Below are 12,293 nucleotides of genomic sequence, written 5' to 3'. Positions count from 1 at the left end.
AGAAGGCCATCGAAAATTATTGAAATTTTGGAATGTTAGGCATAGTTAAAGATAGTTAAAGATTTTAAAGGTTAATTGATCTAGGTATTATACAAGTGTAAAAATATCGTGATCATTGAGTAGTGATTATCGAGAGTTAATAATTTAATACAGATTTGATTGTGTATTAGTAATGAATTCTGAACAAAATGTTTCAGCGAGATTAAATGAATACTATGGGTCATCCGATAGAAATATGAACAATGATGATAATTCGAGAAACTATAATATAACAGTGATTACAGGTGTTAATAGTGATGATCCTAGGTTATCAGTACCGACTAGGATTAATAGTAGCGAATGGGAGAAAAGGAAGAGAAATACTTTTGCCTGTATAAGTTGCCATGCTTCTAAGCAAAAATGTGTACCATCTGATTTAGATGATATATTCTTAAAGCCATGTCAAAGATGTTTTAGAAGTAAAAAGATATGTGCATTTGATTTGTCCAAGAGAACTAGAAAGAGAAAGAGTCGATCTATAGGCCCATTGAAACATTCTGCATCTTCTGAAGAAGTAAGTAATCAAGTCAAAATTAGTAGCCAAAGCATGCAGCATTCAATTACTTTACAAGATCAGTCTCTAATGAAACAAAATCTGGCAAATATACCATATTCAAACCAGAATGTTGCTTTGTCATGTTCTGGTTTAGAAAATCAGCCTTCTGCTGATCAATCTTCGATCAAAACAACTGATAAAAATATCTTACCAGGGATCCAACAAAGCTTATATGATTTGTGGCCAACAATAAACAAGAATAGATTAAATAATTCCAATAAATTAGAGACTCCAATTTCTAATGCACCTGTACTGTTTCCATCTAATGGCTATGAGGGGAATGCTGGTTCTTCGGTGCCAAGTTATAATGAGGTGTCAGAGGACAAATCAAATAAGAGAAAATATAGAGGCTCATATATATACAACTCTTCATTTAGAAAACAACTTCGTTCACTATTGGAACAGCAAAAGGGTAAAATTGTTGAATTGTTTGAAAAATTCAATAGATTATCTGAAAAATGGAATGCTACTGTCCTAAATACTTATTTTACAGACACATTGACTGATCCTGTCTCTATTGGAATTATATCGCACAGAGAGGCAGAATTACGACTTCAACTTTATAGGACAGAAATGACTGATAGAAATAAATTACCATTCGTCAAAAGTTTTTCTGAAATATCTGTCGATACTCTTAGAACAGAAAAACCTATTTACTTTTCTGCAATCATGTCAAGTGTATCTGTAATGATGGCAGAAAAGGATACAACTTACGAGACCAATTTAAAATTGGATAGCTTTATGCTGCATATCATCAAGAATCAGTTATTCAAGAGCAATGTTAAATCGATAGAGCTTTTAGAAGGGTTGTTAACTTTATGTTTATGGTATAACATTCCAGAATGGTCAAGCAAAACACATTATCATATTTTTAATTATATCTGTTGTTGTTTGACTAGAGACTTAGGACCCACATTTGTTGCACGTACTTTTGAAATTTTTAATGAAGATGACCCTTTCCATAATAAAGATCAATACAAAACTCCCTTAGAAACTTACAAAAATGGACCAAGGCTTACTTTGGTAAATTACATCTCATCCTTAAACATATCTTTATTTTTAAGACAGAGTAACCAGATAAGATGGTCATCATTAACTGAACATGCTTGTAAATCTGTTCTAGAAGAAAAAGAGAAGAATTTAATGCCAAAAATTGAAGACGATGACAGAATGCTGATAGTATTCGCAAGATTAAATCATTTATTAGAAAAGATACATTTGCAATTATATGAAGCCTCCGATTATCACGAAGAGGATGATGATCCTGAATTTACAGATAAACATATCAGAAAACTGATTACAAAGTATGAACTTCAACTAAATAGCATCAAAGAAGAAATACCAGCTACTCGCCATAGAGTGCTTGCATTCTATTACTCTGTTGAAGCATATTTCCATCAATTTATTTTAAGGAAGTTCTTAAATGAATCACCTAATCCAACAGAATTGACAGAGGAAGTTAGAATTGCATTTATCAGATGTAATAAATGTTGTATGGCCACATTACAAGAATTTGCAAAATTAGAACCTCAGTTCATCGCGTCGTTACCATTATTTCACATTTCAAGAATAATATATACCGTTGGTTTACTTTTGTTGAAGGTCAGATTTTGCAGTGTGACAATGCCTGTATTCCATGAATTTTTAGCTGACACCGATCCATCAGTAGATGTTGTGAATGAAATTTCTAAGTTACTTGAAAGAACTGCAGAAAAATACGTATACAATACTTTCATATTAAAATTCCAATATGTTATTGCATTATTTGTACAAACATATGGTAATAAAGTGATAGATTCAGCAAAGAGTTCCTCAAGAAGACAATCAACAAATAATGAACACGAGATTATCAATAAAGAGAATATACGAGAATATCCACTGGATATACAGAATAGTGATACACTAATTAACAATTATGATAATTCACAAAAAGAAGTCGTCCCTACTCAAAATCAGAATACTTCTAGCAATATATTCCCTTCTGTAAAACCTGAGTTTGAAAATGAGGTGCTCTTACCAACAGAAACATCTTCATCACCATCTACATCAAGCATAAATCTAAATGAGTATCTAGCTGATATAGACTCATTGGTACTTGGTTTCAATGCTTTGAACGATGAATTTTGGACTGATGTATTTAACATTTAATTTAATTGTCTACATATCTGTTATATACACACTTGTTAAGAAATGACCATCATTGTTTTATTATTATTATTATTATCATTATCATTATCTTGCAGAAGATTTTTTCATTAAATAAAATTATATTATCAAATATATAGTTTAATCATCGCTTCCAGAAGTTATATAAATTTATAACAATTAAACTAAATTATTCATTTACAAATGTACCAGCTTAAGGCAAAATACATAATGACATCACTAAAAGTCTAGCAAATTAATTTCATCGTTTTGTGATACAGATGTAGTAGGTGCAGAAGCTGTTGGTTGAGGAGCAGTAGTAGAGGCAGCTGTCATTTCTCCAAATAGATCATCATCATCGTCATCGTTATTATCATTGTTCAAAGGAACGGAATTAGAAGAATCGTTAGCAAAATTGGCAGGAGTGGTGTTAACAGTGCTTTTAGCTGGTGTTGGGACAATTGGAGTCTTATCAGCTTTTGCTGTCATAAACAGCGAACCGAATGGATCTGATTTTTTATTGTTTTGAGATGATATAGCTGGCTCAACATTTGGCATTGCGTACACAGGGTTCGAGGTTTGAGGAGTTCCAATTGTAGATGCAGTTGTTGTAGAGGGGACAGGAGGAGAATTGAAGTCAAATAATGAATCATTATTTGTGGCAGTTGTTATAGCAGAAGTAGATTGAGTTTCTTGACTGATTGGAACAGAACTTTGAAATTCTGCGAAATCATCATCATCCTCCTCTTCTTGTAGTTGATGGTGTACTTGTTCAGAATTTTTCTTTACAGCAGGTCCGTGGTAACTGAACAAGTCATCGCTATTTGCATGAGTTATTTCGGAACTGGTCAAACGTGGCGCAACATCATCATTATTATCATCATCGCTATCAAAATCAGCACTTACACTAATATTATGTCTATTAGAAGTATTGAAACCAGCTCTAGTATTCTTACCAGCTAAACTTTCAGATGCTGAACCGCCAGCGACACCTTTAAATTTCTTTGACGTTTCTCTTGCCTTTTTTCTTTCTGCTCTTATTTGTTCGTCATCTTTTAATAATGCTGTTAAGGATTGTGCTTTATTTCTAACGTTGATACCTTGATCTCTACCTTGAGAGTCAATGTAATGGAAGGATTCCAACATTTTAATCAAACTCAAGGATGATCTCACATCATCAATGAATCTTTCAGAACCATGTTTAATCAAATATTCCAATAATTGCAAAGCTTTATATATTTGTCTCCATTCACTTGCTGTCTTTTCAGTAAACCTTCTAAAGATCATACTGAGAATTTCTTCACGTTCTCTTATATTATATGTACCTTGAGAGATCTGTTCCATCAAAGTTGATGAAGCACCCCAAGGTTCATTATTGGTAGCTTCACGGACTTTACCTTCCATTTCAGTATAATTAAACATCACATTTTGGGCTTTACGGAAATATTTCTTGGCATCATAAATACTCAAGTTACTCAATGTATCTTCTAAACTCATTTTTTATTTATTTATTGAATTAATATTCTATTAGGATGTATAGTACTTTTTTCAAATCACAATTTTCTTCTGTCTCCAGTCTATTTTATCTTATCTGCCAAGAATTCTTAAAAAAAACTCGAGATATAACCGTAAAAAGAACAAACCAAAAAAATAAAACCCAGATGCCTTATAGAAATTCAAATAAAGACCTCGTCGAACTCTTGATGCCTTGAAATTAGCTTTAATCCTATAAATGATCCCATTTATTAGTTACCTTTAATTATAATAAAGTTACTGTAATTTTTCAATTCGAAATAACTTTTCGATATTAGGAAAAAGAAACGGGGATAGGTTCGTTGATCGCGATTGACTTCATTATGGTGGTCACGTGAGTTTTGGTTATGCAGTTGATGTATATATTTACATCTTGGAGTAAGTTACCAAATGATAAGCGATAAAATAACAGTTGACTTAAATGGATGGATATATCGATATCTCAAATATTGATGGTTGACCCAGCCGATAAAATGCAGTATATACTTTTGTCAATCCCAATCAATTAATTGAGGATGAGGTTGGCCTCTGTGTTATTTGTTCAATAATTTCTCCAAGGCAGAGAAAAAATCTTGATGTTCAAAGGTTAGATAGGAACAACTAGATAGTAAATAATGATAGCAAATTTAAATATATTAGAAGCTAATTGATATGTAAAGTAATTTAAAATAAATGTGTAAATAGAGTTATCACTCTTGAATGCAATAGTTCAGTTTCTGAATTTATAAATAATGTAATACAGTAACGAGTGGATTAAATGCCATACAAAACAATACAACAGTTCTATAATTAAGATATCTATAAGTTGATTGGTAATTGTTGTTTGAAAATGGAAAACTATGATGGGTGTTTTGATTACTAGCCATCGTCTCTCTTGGTGTAATATATTAATAGAACAGATTCACTTCAATAAAGTTTTTAGAACGTTAAGATACCATCATCTTCGTCCTTTTCCTTCTCTGTATCGTCATAATAAGCACCGCTTGTTGAATTATAATAGGTTTCAACGTTCATGGTGTTAAATTGATCATGGATATTAACTGGATTGTTATCATTCTGATGTTTAGATTTGTAAACTGCTCTCGATTGCAAGGCATGTGCCAATAACAATGCGATAGGCCAGATTGGTGCATCCCCCAATATTCTTACACCTAAATACAAACATCTTGATGATAATCTTGCGTTTTTAATGACATAAACAGTTTCGTCTATTGAAGTTTCTTGTTTCATGGCATTTTCAGCTAGTCTATCATCCAAAACATCAACATCTAATGCACCATTAGCTTGAATTCTTAGGAATTCAGCATATGTTTCTTTATTATAACCCTTGGGTAATAAATGCATTTCAACCTTTTTCAAAATCTTTTCACATCTTAACCATGCAATTCTATCAGATGTTTTTAACACAGGAGGTAAAGAACTTGGTGTTAAACAATTATTGTCAACAGCAATAGCCCAATCTTCAATTCTTTTCATTTGTTCAGAGATCAAAAATATTGAAACAAATATACTCAATAATGCAAAAATAGGAGTTCTTCTAGAAGTTGTTTTAGCATTTTGAGTAATAGAAACAGAATTAACCCAGAAATTGATCACACTCAAGGCATAATCAGTGGCTTCATGTAAAGAATCCAAATCACAGTACAGGATCTTTTTTTCTAAAATTTTATTCATTTTTTCCCAATCTTGTAACCAGATAGTGCTCATAACTACTGTTAGATCCAAACATTTACGGATATTAGCTAATGCATATAATGGAATTACCATTAAACTTTCAGGATTTTCATAAATCATACTAATATTATTTTCATTAGGTACCAATATACCACCATTCTTTAAATACAAGGCTTCCCAATTCTTCAAAGCTGACTCAATAACTGGTCTTGCATTCATTCTCCAAAACAGTTCACTATTTAATGTATTTCTTTGGAATTTCTGTGAAATCTTATTTCTTTCTAAGAATATCTTCTCATGAATAGTCACTAATAATGATAGTAAGGTCTTCAAAGATAACTTTTCATTTTCATATAAGAAGTTGTTACCGTTAGCTAAGTAATTCAAACAATTCTCATACGTTTCACCACCATTAGATAACTCTAATAGGGAGAACTTTGAGTCAATGGTAATATTGTTTTCACGTAGAAGACGTTGCCATTCGTTTTCATCTTTACAGTCAAATAACTCTGCTAAGTTACATGGTATACCACATTTAACATCAATAGAGTGGAATGAAGATTCTAGACCAACCATTGTAGTGAACATATTAGAGATAATTAAAATTGTATGACATGTCCTAATACGAGATTGTGCCTTAATGAAGTAATCGAAATTCTTCTTGACTTGTTCAATAGAATTTATTTGAGCTTCAAACTTTGAGATTATTTCAGGATTGTCATGGAAATCCATATAATGATCACTATCAATTGGTGGAGTTTCGACCACCTCAATTGGTAGATTAATTTTTGTTAATTTTACCAATTCAATAACAGTCATCAATTGTGTATGAATAATATTCTTCTGATTATCACTCAAATCATTATTAAAAATATTGATAAATATCAACAAAACCATACTCTGCAAAACCCATAATGGAATATCTGAATATGTATGGGTTTGTCTTAGATTAGTAATAGTATTTTTAATTTGAAACCATGCTACCTTAGATAACAGCATTGCATGCGAAGAATGAAAACCAAATAATGCACCGATGACAGTCAATGATAAAATAAACGCATAATTATCTTTACCAGCGGTCAATGAACCCAAATGAATAAATGGAAAGTACGGATGAAATTTCAAAATGTATAAATTGACATATGAATTCAATTCTGTAACTGTAGGGAACAAGTCACATTTTAAATTGTTTTCAGTAATAATATGTTGTCTGATTTCTTCAGTAAAATGGTCTCTAGTTTCCACAAACTTTGTAGCCGATTGTTGATTTCCGATATACAATGCGTTGGTCTTAGTGATAGATTCGAATCCTTGGGAATAGTTTGTAGGGATTAAGTTTTGATTTATAATAGAATTTAAGAAATTGGTGTCTTCTGTAAATATGTCATGTTGTCTTGATGAAAAAAAACTTGATACAACACTTCCTTTACGCTTTGAACTAGCTCTAGAATTTTTTCTTTTTTTATTAAAGCTTGAATGCATATTAGTTGAAGAAGTAATACCATTAACTTTTACCTCTGGAATATTATTAACAAATGTATTTTTTGGAGATGCAGATTTTTCGAAAGAAGTAGAAGATGAAACAGTTGCCTGATCCATTACAGTAGGGGAGCCTGAAGATGAACTGATATCTGAAGATATAGTTGATGGAGTGTTTGAAAATGGATCAACAAACCCAATTTCATTAAAATTCTTTGATGAAATTTTATAATTATCCGGATCAACATTTTGAAATTGGGGATTAATGGCTAAAAAGCTAGATAGCCATTTTTCGTCATAGTGATTACCATCCAATTGTTTCTCGCTTTTTGGGCTAACACTGTCATTGTTTGAGCTGTTATTGTGATTTAATATTGGATTCTGTTGGGAATAATTGAAATAATCAATCAAATTACTCATACTAGACGAATTATTGTTTTTACTAATATTATTAAGTATGATATCACTATTCGAATAACCACCTTCACCAGTGGGACCTATTGTTAATAAATTTGCCAATGATAAAAATGATGCCGAAGGTGCAAAAACTTTATTGTTATAGTTTGAACTATTAATGCTATTATTGTCATTTCTAATAATATTTTGATTACTATGATCGGTATTATTTTGATTAGTGTTATTATCATGATGAATATAACGTGGTAGATTTGTTGGATTGTTATTATTATGATTATTATGATTAATGTTATTAGTATTGTTATTATTAAAAAAATTGAACATGCTTGTTACACTTTGAGCTAAGCTCATACCGTTGTCGTTAATGATACTATGATTATTACTATTATTAATCTTGTCATCATTATTCTTGTCATTAATTTTATTTTGATTGTCATTTTTTTTCTGACCGTTATTAGTATTATTATTGTTGTTGTTGCTGTTGTTTTTGTTGTTCATGATGTCGTTATTTATGAAACCTGGTAAGTTCGATGGTAGGTTATTTGTTAGAAAACTATCTTCTAAAGAAAATTGTAGAATATCAGCATTAACCGCTAATTCAGAGTTGAAAATTTTTTCTAATAATCTATTTGCAGAAAGTTGAGGAGTTGAGAAACCAACTTGATGAGGAACATCTTGAGAGAGATCTTGATTCATGCCAACTATATCTGGATTTATATTTGTTTGATTGTTCAATTGATTATTATTTTCTGTTGAGCTTAAATCTGTACTTGATGGGATAGTGCTTAATTCTACATTATTTGGTCTATAAGTAAAAGCATTTGATGCAGAGAAAGAAGCATGACGTTTTCTTTTTTGTACAGGTGGTTTTAATTTATCCTTCTTTTGTTGTTGTCGCGTAGTAGTAGATACACTATTTTTCCTTACTTTATTAGATTTTTCAGCTGCATTCTTTTTCTTCAATTGAGCAGTGGTCATCGCTAGTGGATTCAATGGTGTTGGTAGAATTGTTTGTTTATTACCTGTAACTTTAACAATATTTTCATTAGTGGCTGATCCACTGTTTGTGTTTGAATTTGAATCTTTTGAATCCTTTTGGGACACTAACGCAGGATGCAATTTATATTGATGTCTGAGCACCAAATCTTTTCTTGCAAAACATCTACCACAGAATATACATAAGAAAGGTTTTTCATTTGTATGAGAAATTTTATGCCGCTTCAAATGTTCGTGCCTTACGAAACCTCTTGTACATATCGAACATAGAAATGGTCTTGGTTTATTTGTTTTTATTGGTCTTGATTTTTTTGGAATTGGCACTGTTCCAGGAATTGGCAGTTTTTGAGCCTGTTGTTGAAACGTAATTTCGGCCATTTATATTTATGTGTATGTATGTGTGTGTTTCGTTCTAATCTGTTATTTCAGTGATAGTAATGGTAACAATAATACGGGCTTTTGAGGATGATGACTTCTTTGATGTTCTTAATTAGTTTTGTAATTTTCCTCTATTCTTAAAAACCAAATAAAAAAATATATAAATGGTAATTTTATCAAATGAATAGCTTTAAAAACCAAAAATTAATGTGATATGATAATAATAATAATTCTTGCTTTTATTCAAAAGAAAAAACACACTCTGCACTTGTTTGATCGATAATAAATCTTCGAAGTCAAATTTCTTGAAGATGTTGATGATGATGTTAATTTGTATGACAATCCAGCCTAGAAATTGACAATGAGAAAGAAAAATTCCAAAATCCAAAATCCAAAGTAGAGAAAGTGAGAGAGAAGAAGAAGAAGAAGAAAAAAAAAAGTACAACTAAGATAAAAAGGAAAGATGAGAAGTTGTAATGAGGATTAAAGCAATGAGATATGATGTGATTAGAAGCAAATAACCGATTCAATGTGTTATTAATAGACAGTTTTATAATACTCAAATCGTCGGCCGTCGGTCGTTGTTGTTGTTATTGATGTTGTTGCCGTTGCTGTTATATTGCTATTGCTGTTGCTGTTGCTGCTGTTGTTGTTGTTTTGTTCTTTGGAATCGAAGATAAGCTGTAGAAATATCAACTAGTAAGAATAATTATGACTTCTGGTGTCAAAGATAACTATTCTTACTATGTTAATAATAATACCAAAAAATTCCCAACTTAAAATTAAACAATAAAAGAAACGTTTTATAGTATTCCTAATTATAGTTTTTTTTTTTTTTACTTGTCAAATATTCCACTTAATAATTATCATTAGTAAGACATCATTAAAAACCAATTTCTGAATAAAAAGCAAAAAGGCAACAGGTTTTATTTTTTTTTTCTTGGTTTCCTTTCCTTTCCTTTAATTAGATCAGTCGACAAGAGATGATGAGACGGATTGGCTGAGATGGATGGATAATAAAGAAATACAACAATATTTCAAAATTCTTCCTCAACGACTACTCCCGGTTGTTGGTTCCACTGAGTTGGGTTAACCTAGCGTTAGAGTTTGAATTTTTTTTTTTCAAGTAGTACAGTACAGTTCATTGCAGTACTGTGTAATGTAGTGCAGCGCAATGTCTCGTAGTGCAGTGTAGTATACATAATGCCATAAAGCATTATGTTATCATTAGGAGCAGCATAATCAAGTCCAGTCCACTCCAGTCCACTCCAGTCAGTCTGTTGTATTTGCTTTATGCATAATTTGTCATTTTCTCACATTAGTTAATTGATACCTTGATTTTTCTTGATTTACTCCCACTGGGATTCACTGGTTTGATGAGTGTAATCTAATCCACGATGGACGATGAGTGCCAATGAAAAGAAAAAAAATTACTTCTATGCAAAATAAGCAAATAAACAAATAAGCAGATATTGCTTAAACAGTTTGAAAATAGTATTTTATTTTAACGTTTATTTCTTTCTTGTCTCTCTCTCTCTTGGAAGATTGTCAGCAGTGAGCAGATATGTTTGTTTTCTTATTTCTGTTCAGTTCTCTTTTTGGATCCAGAGATTCTCCTTTGGGAGAAAGCTTTTCCCAAACGGATTCATTGAGACAAAGAGAGATATCCTAGCTAATATGGAAATCATGTTCTAGGGTCAGTTGTGCCAAAATATGATAGAGATTCAAATTGATGTAATGTGATGTGATGTGATGTGATGCTATGTTATATTATGTTATGTTTGCTATGATATGTTATGCTATGCGAAGCAGTGCAATGCTTGTAGCTGTGGAACGTAAAACTTGCGTATTTCCTGTTAAATTAGTCCGTACGTAGATTACTCCCAAAACAGACAAATTTCGGTTTTATTGTGTTGTCGTTGCGGTTGCTGTCGTGCTCTAAATTACATTTCTTGTATAAACCATCATATCATCTCATCTCATATAATTGATTCTTCACCGAACAGTTAATAAGTTGTAGTGCTAGGTTACTATTTCTATCTGTATCATATTTTCCAATTGGTATTATGGCATGAACCCAAAGAGATGAGGCAGAGCCAATCTTGGGATTTCTTTTCTGGCTCAAACTTTTCATCAGAACATAGTACAACAGACCAGAGCAGACTAGAAACATATGCTTGGGTGTGGTAGTCATTGGATAAAAAACAATCGCACATAAAAGTAAAAGATCATGGGAATTGTAAATAGGTGTCTGCTAGATTCCTGGGATTGTAGGGAGAAAGGATGGACTTTCGATGGTTGCTTGCTCTAGTGTTTGATAGGAAAGTCAACAACATGCTAACTAACTAACTATCAATACACCTCAATCCAATAATTGTACTAGCGATGGATTTCATTTAGACAGCGGTCAAGTACATTTCATTTTGTACTTAAATGTACCAAATCAGCCAAATATAGATTTGAGCTTGGTGAGAAACCCTGGTAGGAGTGTGACCGAAATTACGTATTCGTCGTCTCTTTGATATTTTTAATAAAACGACAAGACTAGACGTCATTTTATTATACAGCAGCAGTGTGTAACAGGACAATACCAAATTAATTCATTAGACTGATTTCAAATTTAATTCGGTGTTACCAATTAGAGGATAATAGATAGGAAACCAACTAAACTAAAGGAGGAAAGGTTATTGATTTTCTTATTGGAATCCTTTCTCTCCCACCCTTCCCCTCAATGACGGAACCAATACCGAAATAAATGGAATCGATGGTATCTCCTGCAATCTAAGGCTGAATAACAATCCTAAAAAAACCTGGAGGGGCATTGCCCAATTAGTTGGGGAATCCTTGGTAAAAATTTCTTTTGAATTTTTAAGAATCGAAAGGCAATAAACTTTATTCATTCCGGGAAAATTTCCAATGAAAAAAAACTCCGGTCCAATTGAATCCCCTCCTATCGAACACATCCGCCCCATAAAAAATCTGCCAAAAGAACCAAATGTTGAAAATTATTCCCGAAAAGAATGGGAGAAAACTTTCTTGAAATTTCCCGCCACATTTTACACTGGGGACCTTTAGT

The 12,293-nt window shown here is 31.9% G+C and overlaps 3 protein-coding genes across 3 annotated transcripts; 1 reads left to right on the top strand and 2 right to left on the bottom strand.

The window, feature by feature from the left end:
- Positions 1 to 172: 172 nt before the first annotated feature.
- WAR1 (War1p) lies at positions 173 to 2,743 on the top strand (the record flags this gene model as incomplete). The annotated part of the gene is made up of 1 exon (XM_001643899.1): positions 173 to 2,743. One exon carries the CDS (start codon positions 173 to 175, stop codon positions 2,741 to 2,743), a length of 2,571 nt encoding a protein of 856 aa, XP_001643949.1.
- Positions 2,744 to 2,980: 237 nt separating this feature from the next.
- Positions 2,981 to 4,237, bottom strand: ENT3 (Ent3p; the record flags this gene model as incomplete). The annotated part of the gene is made up of 1 exon (XM_001643898.1): positions 2,981 to 4,237. One exon carries the CDS (start codon positions 4,235 to 4,237, stop codon positions 2,981 to 2,983), a length of 1,257 nt encoding a protein of 418 aa, XP_001643948.1.
- Positions 4,238 to 5,191: 954 nt separating this feature from the next.
- Positions 5,192 to 9,217, bottom strand: TDA9 (Tda9p; the record flags this gene model as incomplete). The annotated part of the gene is made up of 1 exon (XM_001643897.1): positions 5,192 to 9,217. The coding sequence occupies one exon, from the start codon at positions 9,215 to 9,217 to the stop codon at positions 5,192 to 5,194; it is 4,026 nt and encodes a 1,341-aa protein (XP_001643947.1).
- Positions 9,218 to 12,293: the final 3,076 nt, after the last annotated feature.

Source organism: Vanderwaltozyma polyspora, genomic scaffold, assembly GCF_000150035.1.
Source record: "Vanderwaltozyma polyspora DSM 70294 KpolScaffold1001 genomic scaffold, whole genome shotgun sequence".
Lineage (NCBI taxonomy): Eukaryota > Fungi > Ascomycota > Saccharomycetes > Saccharomycetales > Saccharomycetaceae > Vanderwaltozyma > Vanderwaltozyma polyspora.
The sequence above is the reverse complement of the archived record's forward strand: the minus strand, read 5'-3'. Positions and strand labels throughout refer to the sequence as shown.